Source organism: Metopolophium dirhodum, chromosome 1 (assembly GCF_019925205.1).
Source record: "Metopolophium dirhodum isolate CAU chromosome 1, ASM1992520v1, whole genome shotgun sequence".
Classification (NCBI taxonomy): Eukaryota; Metazoa; Arthropoda; class Insecta; order Hemiptera; family Aphididae; genus Metopolophium; species Metopolophium dirhodum.
The window spans coordinates 116,643,996-116,662,665 of record NC_083560.1 but is presented as its reverse complement, the minus strand read 5'-3'; the positions used below and the strand labels follow the sequence as shown (position 1 = coordinate 116,662,665).

At 29.7% G+C, this 18,670-nt stretch overlaps 2 protein-coding genes and 1 pseudogene across 2 annotated transcripts in view; 1 reads left to right on the top strand and 2 right to left on the bottom strand.

Moving 5' to 3' along the window:
• The window catches only part of LOC132952877 (pre-mRNA-processing factor 39-like), a 46,743-nt gene that overhangs the window by 14,791 nt on the left and 13,282 nt on the right, over nt 1–18,670 (top strand). The window lies entirely within an intron of this gene.
• On the bottom strand, nt 5,086–10,249 carry LOC132934249 (repetitive organellar protein-like). Its single transcript, XM_061000537.1, has 7 exons — nt 10,116–10,249; nt 9,415–9,718; nt 9,177–9,358; nt 8,976–9,112; nt 8,636–8,850; nt 7,674–8,200; nt 5,086–5,131 (listed from the first exon to the last, which is right to left on the bottom strand). Exons 1-7 carry the CDS (start codon nt 10,247–10,249, stop codon nt 5,086–5,088), a joined length of 1,545 nt encoding a protein of 514 aa, XP_060856520.1.
• LOC132952885 (uncharacterized) lies at nt 10,523–11,378 on the bottom strand (annotated as a pseudogene).

Here is an 18,670-nt window from a genome sequence, read left to right as displayed (position 1 = left end):
TATTTTATAGGTTGAAATTTAAAAAAATCTGAATTCATTACGGAAATTGTATAACTGCCTTAACTGCATATTGTTTTTTTATTTAAGCTACATATTGTCATATTCAACTAAGTGTATATCATGGCATTGTTTATTTTTATACATATTCATTAAGTTTATCATGACATTGTTTATTTTTATAAAGTACATTTTTATTTTTAAGATAACCAAGATTAGTTTTATCAGAAGTCTTGAAGTCAATTGTTTCGATTAACACATTTATTCTGGTCTACAAGCCAAGATTAAAGTTGTTAGTCCACTTGCGCAATTTTTACCCTGTTCAGGTCACTCTCTTAATTTAGTAGGCACAAATGCTACTAGTTCTTGTAAAAATGCAGTAATGTTTTTTTACTTACTCCTAAAACTATTAATTTTTTTCAGCATCAATATACTGTTGAAATATTTAAAAGGCATCTGTTAAAAGTTTAAAAAATTTAAAAAATGATAAATCACAAATGCTACACGTTGTGAAGTTAATGGTGTTTTACAACATTAATTGTCTTTGGAAACTGCTTTTATGTATATATAGGGTTCTAAATTTGAAATATTTCAAAATTGAAAATTTCACTGTTCTTGAAATATTTCAATGAAATAATGAAAAATATTTTTTCTTCTTTTAAACGTGTTCGGTTATAGATAATTAGAAACAATAAATTGATAACACACTTAGAATTAAAGAAAAACATATTATTTTTCTTGATTTATTATTTCATATTTGTATATTCTATATTTTATAATGCTAAAAAATATTCCTGGCATTATTTTGAGAATAAAAAATTTTTTTACTCGAGTTTTAAAATATTGTTGCATATTAGCGATCCAAAAGATAATGGTTTGATACAGAGTTGAAGTCAATTCCAACAATGAATGAAATAATAGTATATTTTCAGTAATTATAAAGTGTACTAAAGTCGTATAATATGTGTGTATATGTGACTAAGTGATGTGAACGTGCTCTGGGCTCATTATTTAATATTTAGATCATATAGTTTGTTATAACTATTATAGATTTGTTAAAAAACTTATAAATTATATGTAAATATGTTACATATTTTCTTTATTTCATACAATAAACCAACTTTTAAAAATATTCACTTAGAAGTTGACGGTTAGAAGTTAACTTTTAGGTATAATAAACATTTTATTTTTATTTTTTATCAAAATGAAATATTTCATGAAAAATTCATAGAAAATAAATTTCATGAAATTTTAAAACCCTATGTATATATTAACCATCTTCTTGAACGTTTTGATGTATGTAATAAAAGATTACAATCTGTTGATATGGATTTGGTTAACACGTTGGTGGACAGTACTGCTATAGCAGTAATTTCAAAAATTGATGTCGGGGGACACTTTCAAATATTACTGTTATAGCAGTAATACGAAAACCGTCGAAAAAATGTCAGTACTGCTATAGCAGTAATTAATTCTATGGTCTTATATGAAAGAGCATATTGTTCTGCCCCAGTAGATTTCAATAAACCATCGGGCACTGTCAAAATAAAGCCAAATAAAAATAAAAATAGTAAATTTAATTTATCCTGTCTATTTTTATCCCTGTTCGTGTGACGTTGCTGAAATATATCAATCATTGACTTTTTTATGTGAATGACTAACAAACAGATAGTGAATAAGTTAACTACAAAAAGTTAATTTGTTTGTACTACGCTAGCGTACTTAATTTTTTTCCAACCCAAAACTAAATTGGAATATACTGTTTACTTTATACATTATTTCCATATTATTATAATTCGAATGATATACATTTTTTACTTTGATCAATTCACCGTAATTATTTTTTGACATGAAAACGAAACTGACTGAAATAGTGAAATATAATAACATTTTAACAAAATAAATTAACATAATTTATTTCTTAAAATGAAAAATTAATTCGTTGATTTCACGTTAATTAAAAAAGAAATTTAGTAAGTTAACAGTTAAGTTAATGAAAAGCCAAAAGTAACTAGTTAAGTTAAAAAGTTTAAATTAAATTAACTTTTTAATTCGTTAATGGCCCAGCCTTGAATTTTAGTAATTATTTAAATAATAACCACTAACCACTCTAGACATTTATCGTTAGATTCAACCAAAATAATTATACATGCACCAAGTATTCTCTCTATTAGAATTTATTAATAATTTAATCAGTGCTGGATCTAAGAAATTTGGCGTCCGGGGTTAATACAAATACAGCCCACTTACTGCTTATGTAGGTGCGGACGTACGGGGTATGCAGGGTGCAAACACAAATCAAAACGTTTAGATACAAATCAAAAAGTATATTTTTATATTATAAATATTTGTATTAAAACTATTGTTTTCATATATACAGTGTGTGCCCAAAAACTGAGTACGTTTTATAACTCACTTACCTATATTACTCAGTACCCTTAACATATTTTAGAATTCTATGAGCGGAAGATAGATGATTCAATAGTCCCGTAGTCCCGCAACAGAATCAAAAAATATTTATAGAGTACACACATGGTTTAGTACAGAAAATGTCGATAGTATATTGAACTAATTAAATACACATTACTCGGAAAATTGAAAGTATTTAAAAAAATTCTTATAAAAATATAAAATATATTAACATATTATAATTTTCCCCAACAAGATTTGGTTTATACTTTATAATATTATGTACCACTGAAAAAAATCTGACAATAAAATGGCCACGAATGAATTATTATTGTTCAAATTGTCAAGTTTTAATGATTATTATTTTCTGGATAGTAATTATAATAGAATAAACCAAATGTATTTATATACCTACTAAGTAATGAGTTTTTGGTGTCTGTTTATGTTTTTTACTCAAAGCTCAATATGTTTGCTCAAGTACTACCTGAACATTTCAAAAAATAAGTAGGTATGACCTTTTTATAATATAAACTCAATAGTTAAAAACAAAATGTTTTAAATTTCCCAACCATGATTAAACTTAAACAAAAATTTATAACTTGATTTGACAGGTGTTAAAATTGCCTTCCATTGGTTTTCTGTTATTGAAAATAAATTGAGGGGCTTAAATTCAAAATTAACCTTTCCCATTTTTCTAATATTTCAAATCAGGTCTCTTTTTGTTTCTCTAATTTTTAAATGATTTAGATAATATGTGGTATACAATTGTAAAATGGTTATTTTTTGAAATATATATATTATCAATCATAATTTTTGACGAAAATTAACCGCAGCTGTTGACATCGGCTATGGTCGCTGAGTGTCACCTATGAGTTGAAATTGGCGTTCAAAGTGTTAATAATGAATGACTGTGTAATACCTATTATTATTTTTGAAAATATATATAATTTATACATATTTTACATTCATGACTTTCTTTTTTCGTGAACTTAAAAGTGCCCGGAACCTTAAGATATGCCCCCCCTCCCCCCAATATATCTAGCACTGATTAGGTATAATCATTAAAAACCTGATTGGGGCCTACTAATAACCATAATAAAATAATGGTGTGTTAAAAGTATCCAATAAGTAAAGTATTTTATATCAAAATATGATAATGTAATATTATATACATGTAGGTACTTGTCTTTCGTCATAATATGTGGTGAAGAAGTAATCATATAAGTACAACATTAATATTTAATTATTTATATGATAGTGAATAAATAATGAATTTTTTATAAATATGCCATTATAACAATATATTATATTGCTCGTCATAAATAATATTATATTGGTAAGTACTTATTCAAAATTCAAATTTATATCTAAGTTCTGTTACAACTATTTGAGAGGTGATTACTTTATTTTAACCAAAGTTAACCATTTCTTAGTGCACTGTACTCAACAACTTTTACCATCAAACACAGTAGGTACCTAATACACATTATACCTATACTTAAAGATAAACCACGATGTTCACAGCAATACCTAAACCATAAAATAAAATAATATTTATTATTTTTGGGAACTTAAAAGTATTATGATAGTAAAACTTAAAATTAATGATTGTTACAACTGTACAAATAGTAAATAGTAGTAATTACTTAGTAAGCACTGTAGTTATATTCCCATTCCCATACCCATTCACAATATTGTTGTGCTTTTATGTCAACTTAATCCATTTGAATATACCAGTTATTTTATTTTTGTTTAATATAATATGGCATTCGCTACGCTATTTCAAAAGTGTTTGTATCATACAATATGGTATTTTAAACTTACCACGATGATAATATAGTAAGTAGTAAGTAGTAAGTACGGTGAAGTATTGACTTAGCGTTGGGTGTTGACGTATTGTTCATCTACCACAACATTTGTGCGTTGTTTTAATCTTTAATTTGGACACATAAACACATTGTTATTAATTATTATGAATATGTATAAAAGATGGAACATGATATTACCTCAGCTTTTAGTTTTTACATAATATATCCTTAAAAATATTTTTTTAATGCGTTAAACCAATACGAGGGGTGACATTCCAAAACGTACTATTGCCAAAATATACAAAATCGATATACGCATAGATTTTTATAGAAAAAAAGGCGGGAAGTCGATTGGTGCTATCAGAATTAAACTTTAATCATCTGTTCCATGAAAAAAATCGATTCATAAATGTATAAATCATCCAAAACGTACTTATTTACACAGTATCACTATAGGAGATAATATTTAACAAAATCAAAACTGCTCTTCCTGGAAAATCAACTTTATGGCAATAGTACGTTTTGGAATGTCACCCCTCCTGTCTACCATTTTGTCCAATAATATATTTTTTTTTTACCGTGATTATATTAGCATTTACGCATACATATTATAATCTGACTATTATAATAATTTAACTTAATATATAATTTTAGTTGTCGATTTATACCTAATATTGTTTGGTAATAACAATATATGTACCTACCTACCTACCTATATAGATATGAGACTAGGTATCTAAGGCATTTCTATTTCTATAGGATTTCAATTTTGACTTATTATTTTCCATGGATTTCATGTATTTTAGTTGCGCATTCATTTGCAAGAATTATTTGCTCATAACAATATATTTGTCCTTGTATTCTATCACCTCTACTCGCTGAGCATCGATCTTATCCGTACGACTCCAGCTTGCTTCCTAAATTAATAATCAATTATAAGTTGTTTACTTAACACGTTTATTGGGTATATTTAAGACTTGGCAGTCAGTCTTAGCAATTAAATTTAATCACGAGAACAGCTAACAATTAGACAAATAAGTAATAAGTTCCTCCTCTTAGCACGTGCATATAATATCTTTAAATATCACAATTTTTATTTATCAATAATTATTTTTACATAATATTTATAAAATTTCAAATAACTTAAATAATCCAAATATATTTAAATTGCAATTTATGATACTTAAATAAGTATATTCTTGTACTCACAATTCACAATCGAAGTTATTATAGTAGGTATTAAATAATAATATTAATATTAGGTGTATTAGGTATTATGTATATCAAATTATAACAGTTTATTATGTATCAAGTCAGGGACGGAATGGGTAGGGCTACTATCCCGTAATCTGACATTTACCCTGGCCAGGTGTAAATCATGGGCTGAGACACAATTGAGCATAAAACACCTTTTTTGCAACACGATTGAGCCAAATTGTCGGTGTATCAAAGGAAATCGGAATACAGAAGAAAACCTACACGATTGAGCATAAAAAATTGTGCAACGTAGCCATTTTCCATTTTAAACTGTATCATACGAACATTTTTATTTAAATTATTATAATAATACAAAATAAAACATATCAAAAAAATAACATGATTTCATAGTCAATACTCAATAATATAGTCACATTTCATAAATCTGTTTGATAATAATAATAATTATGAAAATAATAAAATTAAAATATGGTACGAATTTAAAATAATACTGCATGGTATATAAGTCAAGAGTACTTTAGAGTATAGGTGATCGAACACTGATATTATTTCTATAATAATTTTGGAATTGTATCTTAATTTATTATCTTATATTTCCCCCAATTTTAAATGTTTAAAATATCGGAACTTTATTGCTCCAGAACTAATTAATTAATCAATAGAATGGTCAATAAAGCTGGGCCCAGCTCGCAAAATTTCACATAATTTCGGCCACGTGAATGTGGCAACATCGCATAAAATATTCTATGCTCAATCGTGTTGCTAAAAAAGTATATGCTCTATCGTTTTATGCTCAATCGTGCTTTACCGAAATCATGGGAGGGTAGGAGGTCCGGACTCTTCATACATTTCTTTAAAAATAAATAAGTTTTTAGCCATTATTATTGTTCTTTATGACTATTGACTTCCCCACATAATTTATAATTAGAATGATATATTAACTTATAAGTTATAAGTTAATTTGTAAGTATAATAATTTAAGATGTCAATTTAAAAAGGTAGCAATGAATATTTTATTATTTCCAAGTACCTGTAGAAATCAATTTCTTCTAAAACTTGTTTTCCTACTAAGATGAGGATAAAATAACTTCCAGATGTTCTTGGTTTAATGACAACGTAATCGATTTTTATTTTAAGGGTAGATAGTATAGGTACTAAAAGCACACTTCATGTTTGTTTGACTAACTTATAAAATATGTACCTTAATATATGGTATAATACTATAATATATAATTCGATGATTATAAAATTTTCTATAATGAAAGCGAGTGGCTTAATAGTTAAGTGATACCCAACTTGAGTCTCCGCCTATATATTTACATTGTCCTATCACGCTCATCGCCATATAAGTTAATGATGATGCAAATTATATTTAATATATTTATCTTTATATACATAATTCTACTGTACGTGTGTTGTAATTGAACTCCTAAGCGGTTGGACCGATTTGAATGAATTTTTTGTATGCGTTTGGGTGACGCCCCGGATGGTTTAGATTCACAAATCATTCCTCTAGGACCTAGGTCCAACCAGGGAATGTGCTCGAACGGGGATTTAGAGATTTACGGTGGAAATTTTAGTTTATAAATGGTTGTAATGGATTTTAAAGCTATTATAATAATAATTATTTGTTGCCGTGAAATCAGTGTATTCATTCAATGCATTTAATATTTTTGTACGCTGTGTTTTGATAATATATGTATCACAATTACGTAAATATTGAGCGTATTATACTCACATATAAGTTACGTACATAAAACAATGCCACGTCTTCGTGGACGAGGAGGAAATATTGGTCGACAGACTCGGCATTCACAATTAGTCCAGCCGTTTAGGAGGAGTTCAGTGACATACTTGGTATAACTTTGATACTTTAGAGTTAAATTATAAAGTTACGTACAAACAGCACGGGGCCCGCGATCTACCGCAGGTAGATTGCCTACCTGATAATATACTGCTGTGAACCAGAATTTTTATTCCAGGCAACAGAAAAGCTAAGATAGATTTTGAACACCATACACCGAATATTAATTAACGAATTGAACAAAGTTTGAATCATATATAGTTGGTACGTACGGGAAACGAAGTGCACGGGATCAGCTAGTATAATTATATATATATGATTATTACGAAATATTTTAGATATTTGTTAAGACTAACAGGCACCGCCTCATAACCTACAAGAAAGTGACCCACTGTCCTCTAGGACAGTAGACCACTGGGAAACCCAGTTATAGTTACTCTTGGCACGTGGTTAACGTCTGTGCATTATTCAGTCCATTATCATGCATATCCTGAATTGAATAAACGTCTTGCATTTTGAGAATTTGATGCATTTTCACTTCTAAGCCATTGTAATCTTTAATTATTAAATTTTGTTTCGATTCTCCGTCAGATGTCATCGGATCTTCGGTTTGTCCCGTTATACAACTTGTTTCAATGCAGTTTATTTTATAGAGAAGTTCAAAGGATTTATTTTCTATTTCTGTCATATACTCCATGATATTTTCTTCATTCAATGGATCATTTATTTTAATTTTTAAAGGCCGACATATAAACGTGTAAATCTTATCGCATAAATCTTCGTACACGGCTTTCATGTTATCCGTCAATTCTTGTGTTGAATTTAGAATTCGACTATTTGTTTGGACTATTTCAAAATAATGTTTTAATGTGCATTCGTTATGGTTGATTCTGTTATTATTTAATATTTTCCAATCGATTGCAATATTTTTATCACGGTTTATAGAATTTTCCAATTCCAAACACTGTTTATTAAAAAAATTAATCAATACAATAATACATTTTTTAGATACATTTTATAATTAATATAACATTATACTCATATTGTAAATTAATTTTGTACCTTCAACAAAAATAGTTATTTTTTCACTTTTATTAAGCAAGATTTAATTTATATAAATATCTGAAAATCCGGATTTATATCACATTCTTGTGTAGATTTATTATAAATACATTGATGAAAATATAATCAAAGATAGGTCATGTGTATATGATAAAAATATAGGTACCTAGGTACATTCATTTATCTTAAAAATGTAGGTAGTTGGTAGATACAATAATTAATTCACTGGGTATTATTAATTATACCAAGATAATAGCAAAATATTATCAAAAGAATTTCAGTCACATCTAATTTCATTAAACCCTAGAAATTATAATTATGTAACAATTTAGCTTACTTGTTGTTCTAGGAACATTAAATGACGAAATAAACTCTCTTTATTAGAATTAATTTTTAATACATTGTCTATTATCATTTTTAAATCAGTATCTCCACTGATATGAACTAAGTGTTTCATTAATTTTATGAGTTCTTCGTTATCATTTTGTATTTTGTTTTGTTCTATATCATCTTTACTGCTGTGAATAATATCTCTATTAAGACGTTCACTATCTAAATAAAATATTTAAAAGAATGTTATAATAAAAACATTTATATTTTATGTTAGGTATACAATAATCAATCGTGGACAGCAATTTATAAATTTATTTTAATAACAATGATTTTGAAGCGCTTACGTTTTTTTTGAAGAAATTCACTACGTTCGAGGTCACCTTTAAGTTTATAAACTGACATATACATTCTCCTCTCTCGTTGTTTTTTTTCCAACATACTGGTTTCTTGAAAGGATACTAAATTACTATGCGCTTGCTCTCTAAATTGAATTATATTAATATAAAACCATGCAGTTAAGTATATTACAGTAGTACAGTACGAACCTATCTTTGTTAGATTTTAATGCATTATCACCTACACGTTTTAAAAGTTTAGCTGCCTTATTCAGTTGACACATTATCGAATCATATTTGTCTTTTTTCCCCCCTAATTCTTGAAGTAATCCATCTAATGTATGCCTTAACTCGTTTTGTTCCTTGACTTTGCTGTTGTATACATGGGTATGCTAAATCAATATTATACGTTGGTTGATTTGTATAGATTAGTTTTGTTGTCACTTACTTTAAATAATAAATTGTTCAGGTCACAATGAATTTTTGGTTCTTTGTAAGTTTTTGATTTATATATTTTTGAATTTTTAAATTTTCCTGAATCTTTAATTTGGCTTAGACGAATTTCTTCATTCAAGGCGGCTAAATATTTATTGTAATGTTGAAGTTTTTCAGATGCTTGTATTTTTTTAGTGCATAGTTTATTAATATCTTTTCGATTCTTTATATCTTGTTTTTTTTTAGACTTTGTCGATCCAATGTTCAAGTTTGTCAAAAGTTTATTCCGCTCATTTTCTAGTTGTAAAGTAGCTAGCCTATGTATAAAAAGAATCTGGTTTAGATAACTTAAGATAATATCTCACTCTATATAAACAAAAAAACGTTATTAGAATGGGATGGTCACACGTGTTGTAAATAAAATTCAACGACACAAAGAGTGCTCCAAGGAAAACCAAGGAGCAAAAATACCGCTGGGTAGGCTAAGGTTACGTTGGGAGAATGGTATAAGAAAAGATTTCCTAAATGCCAGGGGAGAAAATGGCGGAGACTAGGCCTAGAAGGAGACAGTGGAGAATAAATAAGAATGAAGAGAATTTCTAGTATGGCAAGATGGTCATAAAAGCCTTAAAAATAAAAAATAAAATTATAAACATAATCTATAATGTATACATTATAACAATAAATGATTATAAGAATAAATATATGTTTTACTTATTGTTGTTACGGTATTTCATGGGCACTACATTTTTGCGTAATTCTTGTCGTTTGGCAAGGAATGTATACTTCAATAAGTTGGCTTGAATTATTTCACTGGTGTTATCTTTTTTGAAGAAATTTGTAGGCATAATTGATTTGAAATATAATGGTTTATATTATGTTGAATAGGTAAAATAAGTTAAATATTTACTGAATAAAAATATTTATTAATATTACATTAAGGTTTATTTAGATATTTATTATAAAAAAATTAATTATACATATTAGTTGATAGGCATCATTCCGATATAGCTATATTCAATGTTGCTCAGTTAATAAAATTTCAAGCCAGTTTATAAAATAATTTAATTTTTTTAAATATATTATCATTAATGTATTAAATATATTTAAATTATATTTTATTAACTTACTAGTTCTGGTGCATCCAATGGCGTCCGCTGGGGGAGCAAGAAGGGACGGCTACAACTCGTTTGCGCACACATTTTCCTTCTCACTTTAACAGGCTTAGGACTGTCTGCTTCAAACGTGATTAAAATTGCATTTGTGTGTATGTGTGTTATTGATTTTTATAATTTGTATGATGGAATTTATTTCCAATATTTTTTTATAAGTTAAGCGGTCGAAAGTTTTATTTTTATATTTATTCCACATATCTTGTAAATATTCTTCTTTATGTACAGTTTACTTTCTTTTATAATTCATAACATTGTTTTGTATTGAGTTAATTTTTAAATCTGTTTCACTTTGAATTTGCAAGAGTATATCAATGACTTGATGTATGTTTGGATGTGGTGTATAAAATTATAATGTTTATGGAAACTTTCTGCGCTATTCGTCGTCTTGGGATTACCACTTGGTTCACAAGTCCATAAGATTGGTGGAAAAATTTTTGTTAGAGTCAATATAATTTTCTAAAATATAATCTGAGAATATAAAACCAACTGTATGAGGTGCTATTGACATAAGATCTGTAAAGCCATCTGAAACTTCTTTGGGTGGTAAATAACTTAAACCATAAAAATACTTCCATTTTCCAATTTCCGAATCTTTTAAGTACTCAGATAATAATATTTTATTTTGTTTTATTTGCCTGAACCAATTTTGTCCTAAATGAAAGGTACAGCCAGACATTTTACATTGAGGAAAAATTTTCAATACCACATTATGCGCTGCCTTTTCAAAATCAGCATGAAAATTGATTAAATTAATTTCATTTCCCGTCATTTGTAAGCATATATTGTGTAGTGATTGCCACATTTGTATGTAAGTATTTGTATGTTTGTTACGCAAAAAACAATAAGCAACGGGTAGATATGTAAAAGTTATTTTGAAAAACGTGAATCGTATAAAGTTGAACAAAATGATTAGGAGCAAATGAAAAAGTTCCATAATAATTTAAAGTTGAAGTACTAAACTATTTAATTTAAATATGTTTAATTTGTTATTTTTAAAAGTGTTAGGACTGATATTTTTTTCAATTGTTATTTTTATAAATTTAAAATGAATTTGTTGTCTTAAGCTATTTAAAGTCTTACTCTGATCAGAGAAAATCCAAAAAGACTGTTTTGTTTTATTATGTTATTATTCTTTTGTTATTACATCATTAAATCCAAAACAATAATATAACAATTTTTTTTTAACAAAGAACTGATTTAACATATTATGACACATTGACATTATGTTCAACGTTTAAGGTTTCACAATTTACCTGCCATACCAATCATTTATAAAATCAATTGATGATAAAATTAAAAATAAATTGTAAAATAACTTTTAAAAGTTGTATTCATTAAAAAAATGTTTTAAGCAAATGATTTTTTTTTTTGCTGTTTAAAACAAAAAACAATTTGCTTTTTTTATTAGTTTAAATCACGTTTTTAACATGTCAACCCTGAACTTACCTGCTTAGTTGTTTCGTATAGGCTTCATAGACAGGAATTTTTTTTGGTGAGGGGTCATTATATAAAAAAATACTTTGATTTGATACGGATTTATTTACAAATATAATTGTACATATTTATGCAAACAAAATTATAAATATAAAATCATATAAAAATATTTAATCTTATAAGTAAAAGTTATAAATAATAATTTATTTTTGTATAAATTAAAAATTGGGGGCTATTGAAGGCTTAAATGTCTTAAATCATCATGATTATTTTTTTTGTTTAATAATTGATTATTTTGAAGAAAAAAATTTAACTGACGTGATTAAAAACATTTAAATAAAATACCCACAGTTATATTGTTATTGTAATTTCGTGGTCTTGCTGCAATTTATTTTCCATCCCTGACCAATCTGGCAACAGCACCTGCGTCCGTCAAGGGGTTGCCATGAAAAGCAAAAAGCTGGCGATGGCCAAAAAATGTAGTGAATTCCTTTTCCACTCGAATCACTCTAAAAGTCCATACGACGTCCGTATAAATATATCTCTTCGCCCCAAAAACGAAACGAATAAATTTAGACGCAGATCCCCACAGTAAAAACCAAACTATTTTTCAAACTGACCATCAAAAAACCAATTCATAGTTCTTAAGTCTTGAACATAATATATATTATATATAGTACAGCTGTCCCGCTGGACGTTGTCCAGGGCAAAGTTTTGTATTTTTAATAAATATATTTGTACAAAATGTATGTTCCATATTTCTTCTAATTATAATATTAATTTTATTATGTAACCAATTGCAAACATTTAGATTGACAAAAAAAAATTTCTTTTTCCGTATGCTAAAAAAAATTATGTGTCTGCTACCCTTTACCTATCTACAGCATATATGAGTTGAAAAATCAAGCTGTATACAACCCTTTAATTTTCAATTTCCTATATTTCTCCTATAACCAATAGCAACCATTTATAAACAAAAATTTCTATCGTAAATCTCAAAATAGCTGTTTGAGCAATTCTCCGGGATGAACCAATGGGTCTTATTGTGAATCTAAACCATTCAGGGACTCACTCAAAAAATGTCCAGTGGCCTAGGTTGAGTTTAGGTTGGTTGAGTTCAATGACATACAGACAAACATTTATTTTTACATATATAGACATACATTGTTATTATTTTAGGCCACTCAATTAATTTCACCAAGGAAAATTATTATACATTGTAAAAATCTGGTCGTTTTTACATTACCAGAATACTACCCACAACCGAAAGGGAACACTTCGGTTGTGACCTATGAGCCGCACCGCGTGTGACCCGAGGGACAAGTCGGTGGAACTCATAGGTTTTGATACACGCATTAAAAAATGAATTTTAATGATTTATTTTAAGGGGAAAACGGGTGATTAAGAATAAGAATATATTAGGTAATCATGTTACTGTATTTTACCAGGTTATAATAATAATAAATTTGGCGCATGGCAATGCAATAGAAAAAAAGCAATAATAATAATAATTTTGGCATATGGCATGCATACAATTTAGGCCATGTTTTTCCCGGCCCACGGGAGGCGACGCACCATATCACTCATGGTTTGCCCTCACAGGGTTACCGGAAAAAATCATGGTACAATCAATATACGTGCTTGTGTATGGGGGGGGGGGGGAGGAAGAGAACGTATTACGACAACGACCGACGGTTTGTGGCGACTCCATGCCTGGTTTTGTCTTGGCCACCAGCGGCCCATCGTTGCCCTTAGCCCATCATGGCGGTGTTTTCACTGCAAGGAACCGGGTTCAGTCTAGAGAAAACGTGTAGACGGGTCAACGGTTGTAGAGCAAGCGTGTAGACGGATCGACAGTTGTAGAGCAAGCGTGTAGACAGGTCGCCGGTTGTAGAGCAAGCGTGTAGACGGATCGACATTTGTAGAGCAAGCGTGTAGACAGGTCGCCGGTTGTAGAGCAAGCGTGTAGACGGATCGACATTTGTAGAGCAAGCGTGTAGACGGATCGACAATTGTAGAGCAAGCGTGTAGACAGGTCGCCGGTTGTCGAAAAAGAGACCGTTGAGTCCGCGACGGAGCTTGGCTTTGGTCCGGCGACGGAGCGTTGTATATTGAGAAGTGGGGCATGTCAGTGTCGGCGTTGTTGTCATTGTTTTACAATAATATAGTTCATTTTTGGTGACAGGTTGTTCTGCCGGTGTTAAGATGCCGAGCGCGACCGAGGCGCTGACGGCATCGGCGGCCGTGAGGAACGGCGTGCCGCGTGCGGACACTGGACACTGCAGGTTGTGGGGGTCGGGGGATATTTGTTACATAATACTGCGATCATTTACGCATCAGCGCGCGATACTATTATTTATAAATGACTATTGTATGAGAGTAGGTACACTCGGGGACTGTTTTTAATAAATAATACGCCAAAAAATTCTGTGATGTTACAACGTTAAAACCTTCCCCGAGACTCGACCGGATTTATTAGTGAAAACCGTATTAAAACAAGTAGAGTTCTTTTCGTGATATGCTCGTACATACAATAAAGGCATAAACCTTCCTCTTGAACCACTCTATCAATTAAAAAAAACCGCATCAAAATCCGTTGCGTATTTTTAAAAATCTAAGCATACAGAGAGAAAAAGGGACTGTTTTATAATATGTTAAGATTTAATAAAATAATATTCACTTAAAAATTATTTTCTTATTACCTAAATTAGACGAGTAAATACAATACATTAACAATGATATACTATGAGAAGGGAGATAAAATATAAACCATTTGCTTAAAAATTTGTTTTTAAATATTATTTGAAGTATATTTATTTTAGTTTTATCTTTAAATGGAAATAATATCTTATTAAACATCAATACTAAAAATGTTCAATTCGTGACAAGTATAAGGAATATACGGGGTGATTTTTTTTTATCATGATTCGCCGATTACATCTACGATCTACGAACAATTTCTTTTTATCAATTAAATAATCATTTAAAGATCTTATTTACAATGTTCTCAAAATAATTGTACTTTTATTCAATATAGATTATTGGTAGGTACCAATGTACCATACATGTTAAATGTTAATACCATAATATTACACCACTCAATTTATATCTTATACGGTGGTCGAAGTGGGGGGATGGCATCCCTCTACTTTTTTATACTTACATTTTTCATCCCTCTACATATTTTGTCTAGAATAACGCATCCCTCCTAAGACTTGTGTTGTAAAATTAAATATCATATTTATATTTATATATAAAAAAGTTTTTTATTTTTTCGGTGAAAATAATATTGTTTTATAACATTGAGGCCCGGCCTTATCGTGTTGTTTAGTATAGGCAGTCATATTATTATTATTCTAAGTTGGCCTAAATTATCAGTAGCGACTATCCAATTTGTATTGCTTAAGCTGTTCTGCATCGTTTGGTGTCTTAAATTATAGCCGCGAACAAGATAGTTTTGAGGTTTATAAAAATTATTATTATATTATAATTTTCTTGATGTATCTATTGTTGTTTTATTGTATTATAGGTTTGTGATTCATGCTCATGCATAATATAATTTCCGTGGGGGACGGAGTGGCCGAGCGGTCCGTGACCTACGAGCCGCACCGCGTGTAGGCTCCAAGGCCAAGTCGGTGGAACTCGTAGGTTTTAAACACGCAGTGCCAAATGAATGCCAAAGATTTATAAAATAAGGGGAAAAGGTTGCATTAATTAATAAAATAAGAGCCAGATTAGATTTTATGTAATAAGTTGGTGTATTTTACATGACAGTAATAAGAATAATAATTGGCGTTGTACATTTACATAAGAACAATAATAGTTTGGTGAATATTGACAAGAATATTGGTATCACAGTAAGTGAATAGTTAAAGTTTGACACATGAGAGAGAATATAATTATGGCTTATGACAGTTATATGGAGTGAAAGGAAAATATATATTAAATAACGTGAGGATTGGAAGCTTGTCGCAAGATATATTTTTTAAGGTATAATAATTAGTTGAATATACATGACAGTATTAACTGAACCTTCCTGGACCACGGGATACTATGCACCACATTACTCGTGGTGCGTTCTCGCTGGGTTACCGGGAGCGGACCTCTTGGTTATTTTTATACAAGTTTATAATTATTTTCGGTTTTAAAGTACCACGCCAAAGCGTGAAGCTTGCTACAGCTCAGCAAGTACGGAGGAAAAATGAAACGGGACCCGCGTCTTGCGACGCTTATAATCATGTATTTGTGGGGGGGGGGGGGGGGGGGGCATAGGGAAATTTATATTACGAAAACCAAAACGACAACGGCTGACGGTGTTGGACTGGACGTTGTTGTCGGAGTGGTGGCTTCGGCCGCCATGGGCCCATCGTTACTCACATTACTCGTGGTGCGTTCTCGCTGGGTTACCGGGAGCGGACCTCTTGGTTATTTTTATACAAGTTTATAATTATTTTCGGTTTTAAAGTACCACGCCAAAGCGTGAAGCTTGCTACAGCTCAGCAAGTACGGAGGAAAAATGAAACGGGACCCGCGTCTTGCGACGCTTATAATCGTGTATTTGTGGGGGGGGGGGGGGGCATAGGGAAATTTATATTACGAAAACCAAAACGACAACGGCTGACGGTGTTGGACTGGACGTTGTTGTCGGAGTGGTGGCTTCGGCCGCTATGGGCCCATCGTTGTCGTCCTAGCCCATCATGGGGTGAAGTTTGACAGGTTGGACGCAGAAATACTGTCAGAGTATAACGGTTTTGGCTTCCGTTGGTTGATCACGAGGTTCTGGTGTGGAAAGTGGAAACTGTATGTTGTCGACGTTGACCGGCAGTGATCAGTGGTCGAAGTGGGGGGATGGCATCCCTCTACTTTTTTGTTCTTACATTTTTCATCCCTCTACTTATTTTGTCTAGAATAACGCATCCCTCCTAAGACTTGTGTTGTAAAATTAAATACTTACCATCATTTTTATATTCATAAATAAGAAAGTTTTTTATTTTTTCGGTGAAAATAATATTGTTTTATAACATTGAGGCCCGGCCTTATAGTGTTGTTTAATATAGGCAGTTTCGCCTATACTAAAAATGATAAGCGTTGATAACAAATGTTACGTAATACTATCTGCTAGTATATCACAGAAAAATAACAATATTGATGATAATAAGTAGGGACATAGCAACTAGCAATATGCTAAAATATCTAAACGTAATTTCTGACAATATCTTGTTGATAACTAATAAGTAGATGTGTAATATGTGCGAGTCAATCAATTTCTAAATTTAGCCCATGGATAGAATACTGTTACTCCTTAAGTTTTTTTTTATATACTTTGATTACTTAATTAAGAAAAATTGATGCTAAATTAAGTAGAAAAAATGTTTTATTTAAATATTAATAGATTTTGTTATATTACATATCATATTTTTAGTATTAATTACAAATTTAACTATATAATCTTAAATCTCTACAGAAAAATATTAGAAATAAAAATCAGTTTTGACTAAAATTTGAAAAATGTTATTTATTTGTTTAATTTTAATGATTACTTATGATAAAAAAAGATTGTAGTGTTCTAAAGCATAAACAAAACGTGAACTATAAAAAAAAATACAAAAAAAAATATTATAAAAGGTGCGAAGAATGTTATAATGATATCAGGAAATCTGAATTGTAATGCATCCCTCCACTTATCTTGAGCGATTTTGACCACTGATCTTATAGAAATAAATAAGTATCGACATTTTATATTATTATCATAAAATTCAACAATTGTAATAAAAGTACGGTGTAATTATATGTTGTCTTCTTCTTATACAAATATACAATGATACCTTGTAGATACAAATGCAAATTTACGTACAGCAGAACCAATTTTGTGTTAAGCGACTTAATATGAAAGTGAATTTAACAATTATAAAACTTAAACGTAAGAACATTATCTATATTTCTACTTAGGTTTTTGACAGTTTATCAATTTTCAAGTGAATTATGAGCATTTAAAAATTGTTATGTTTTACTCATATTTTTCTTCAAAATTAAAATTTAAAGCACAAACACAGCTAATATTCTTACCTTTAGGTTCGATAATAAGTAAATTCACTCTAATATTAGGGGTAAAAACAGAAAATTGGTTCTGTTGAATGTAAATTTACTTTAGATATGGTATACGTTTGTAGGGCAGAGGTAAAAACATTCGATTAAGACGTTTTTTTGAACTTGTATTAAGTTGCAAAAACATTTAAAATCATAAAATAATACATGTTTTATGTTCTAAAGGTTTCCAAGATATGAAAAGTTCAAGAATTGAAAATATTAACAATATATTTTAAATAATAAATTTATTAAACCTATAGGTTATATAGTATGCTTTTTTATAGTATAATTTTCTCTATGTAGGTACATAAATAAATACATAAATACGTACAATATTTGTTTTAGTGTTTATTGTATTTATGTTGTAATACAATTGTTGAGACACCCCAGATCAATAATCTGAATACGTGCCTGCTTGGACCACATGTTCACTGCATACAAGGGTTGAGAACTCTGTTATAGTGCTGTATCTTATATTGAATGTTTGTATTTAGCGCGTACATGGTACATAGAAATATTGAGTCTTCTGGGCTCTAGCATCGTCCCTCTGTTTACCTGTAGCTGGTCAATTAA

What these genes read in the sequence shown, in the direction of transcription:
- LOC132934249 (XM_061000537.1), bottom strand. Translation starts at nt 10,249, where the DNA reads ATGCCTACAAATTTCTTCAAAAAAGATAACACCAGTGAAATAATTCAA. An exon ending in AAATACCGTAACAACAATAA is followed by an intron (nt 9,719 to 10,115) that starts GTAAAACATATA and finishes TTTTATACATAG; the next exon opens with GCTAGCTACTTTACAACTAG. An exon ending in TGAACAATTTATTATTTAAA is followed by an intron (nt 9,359 to 9,414) that starts GTAAGTGACAAC and finishes ATATTGATTTAG; the next exon opens with CATACCCATGTATACAACAG.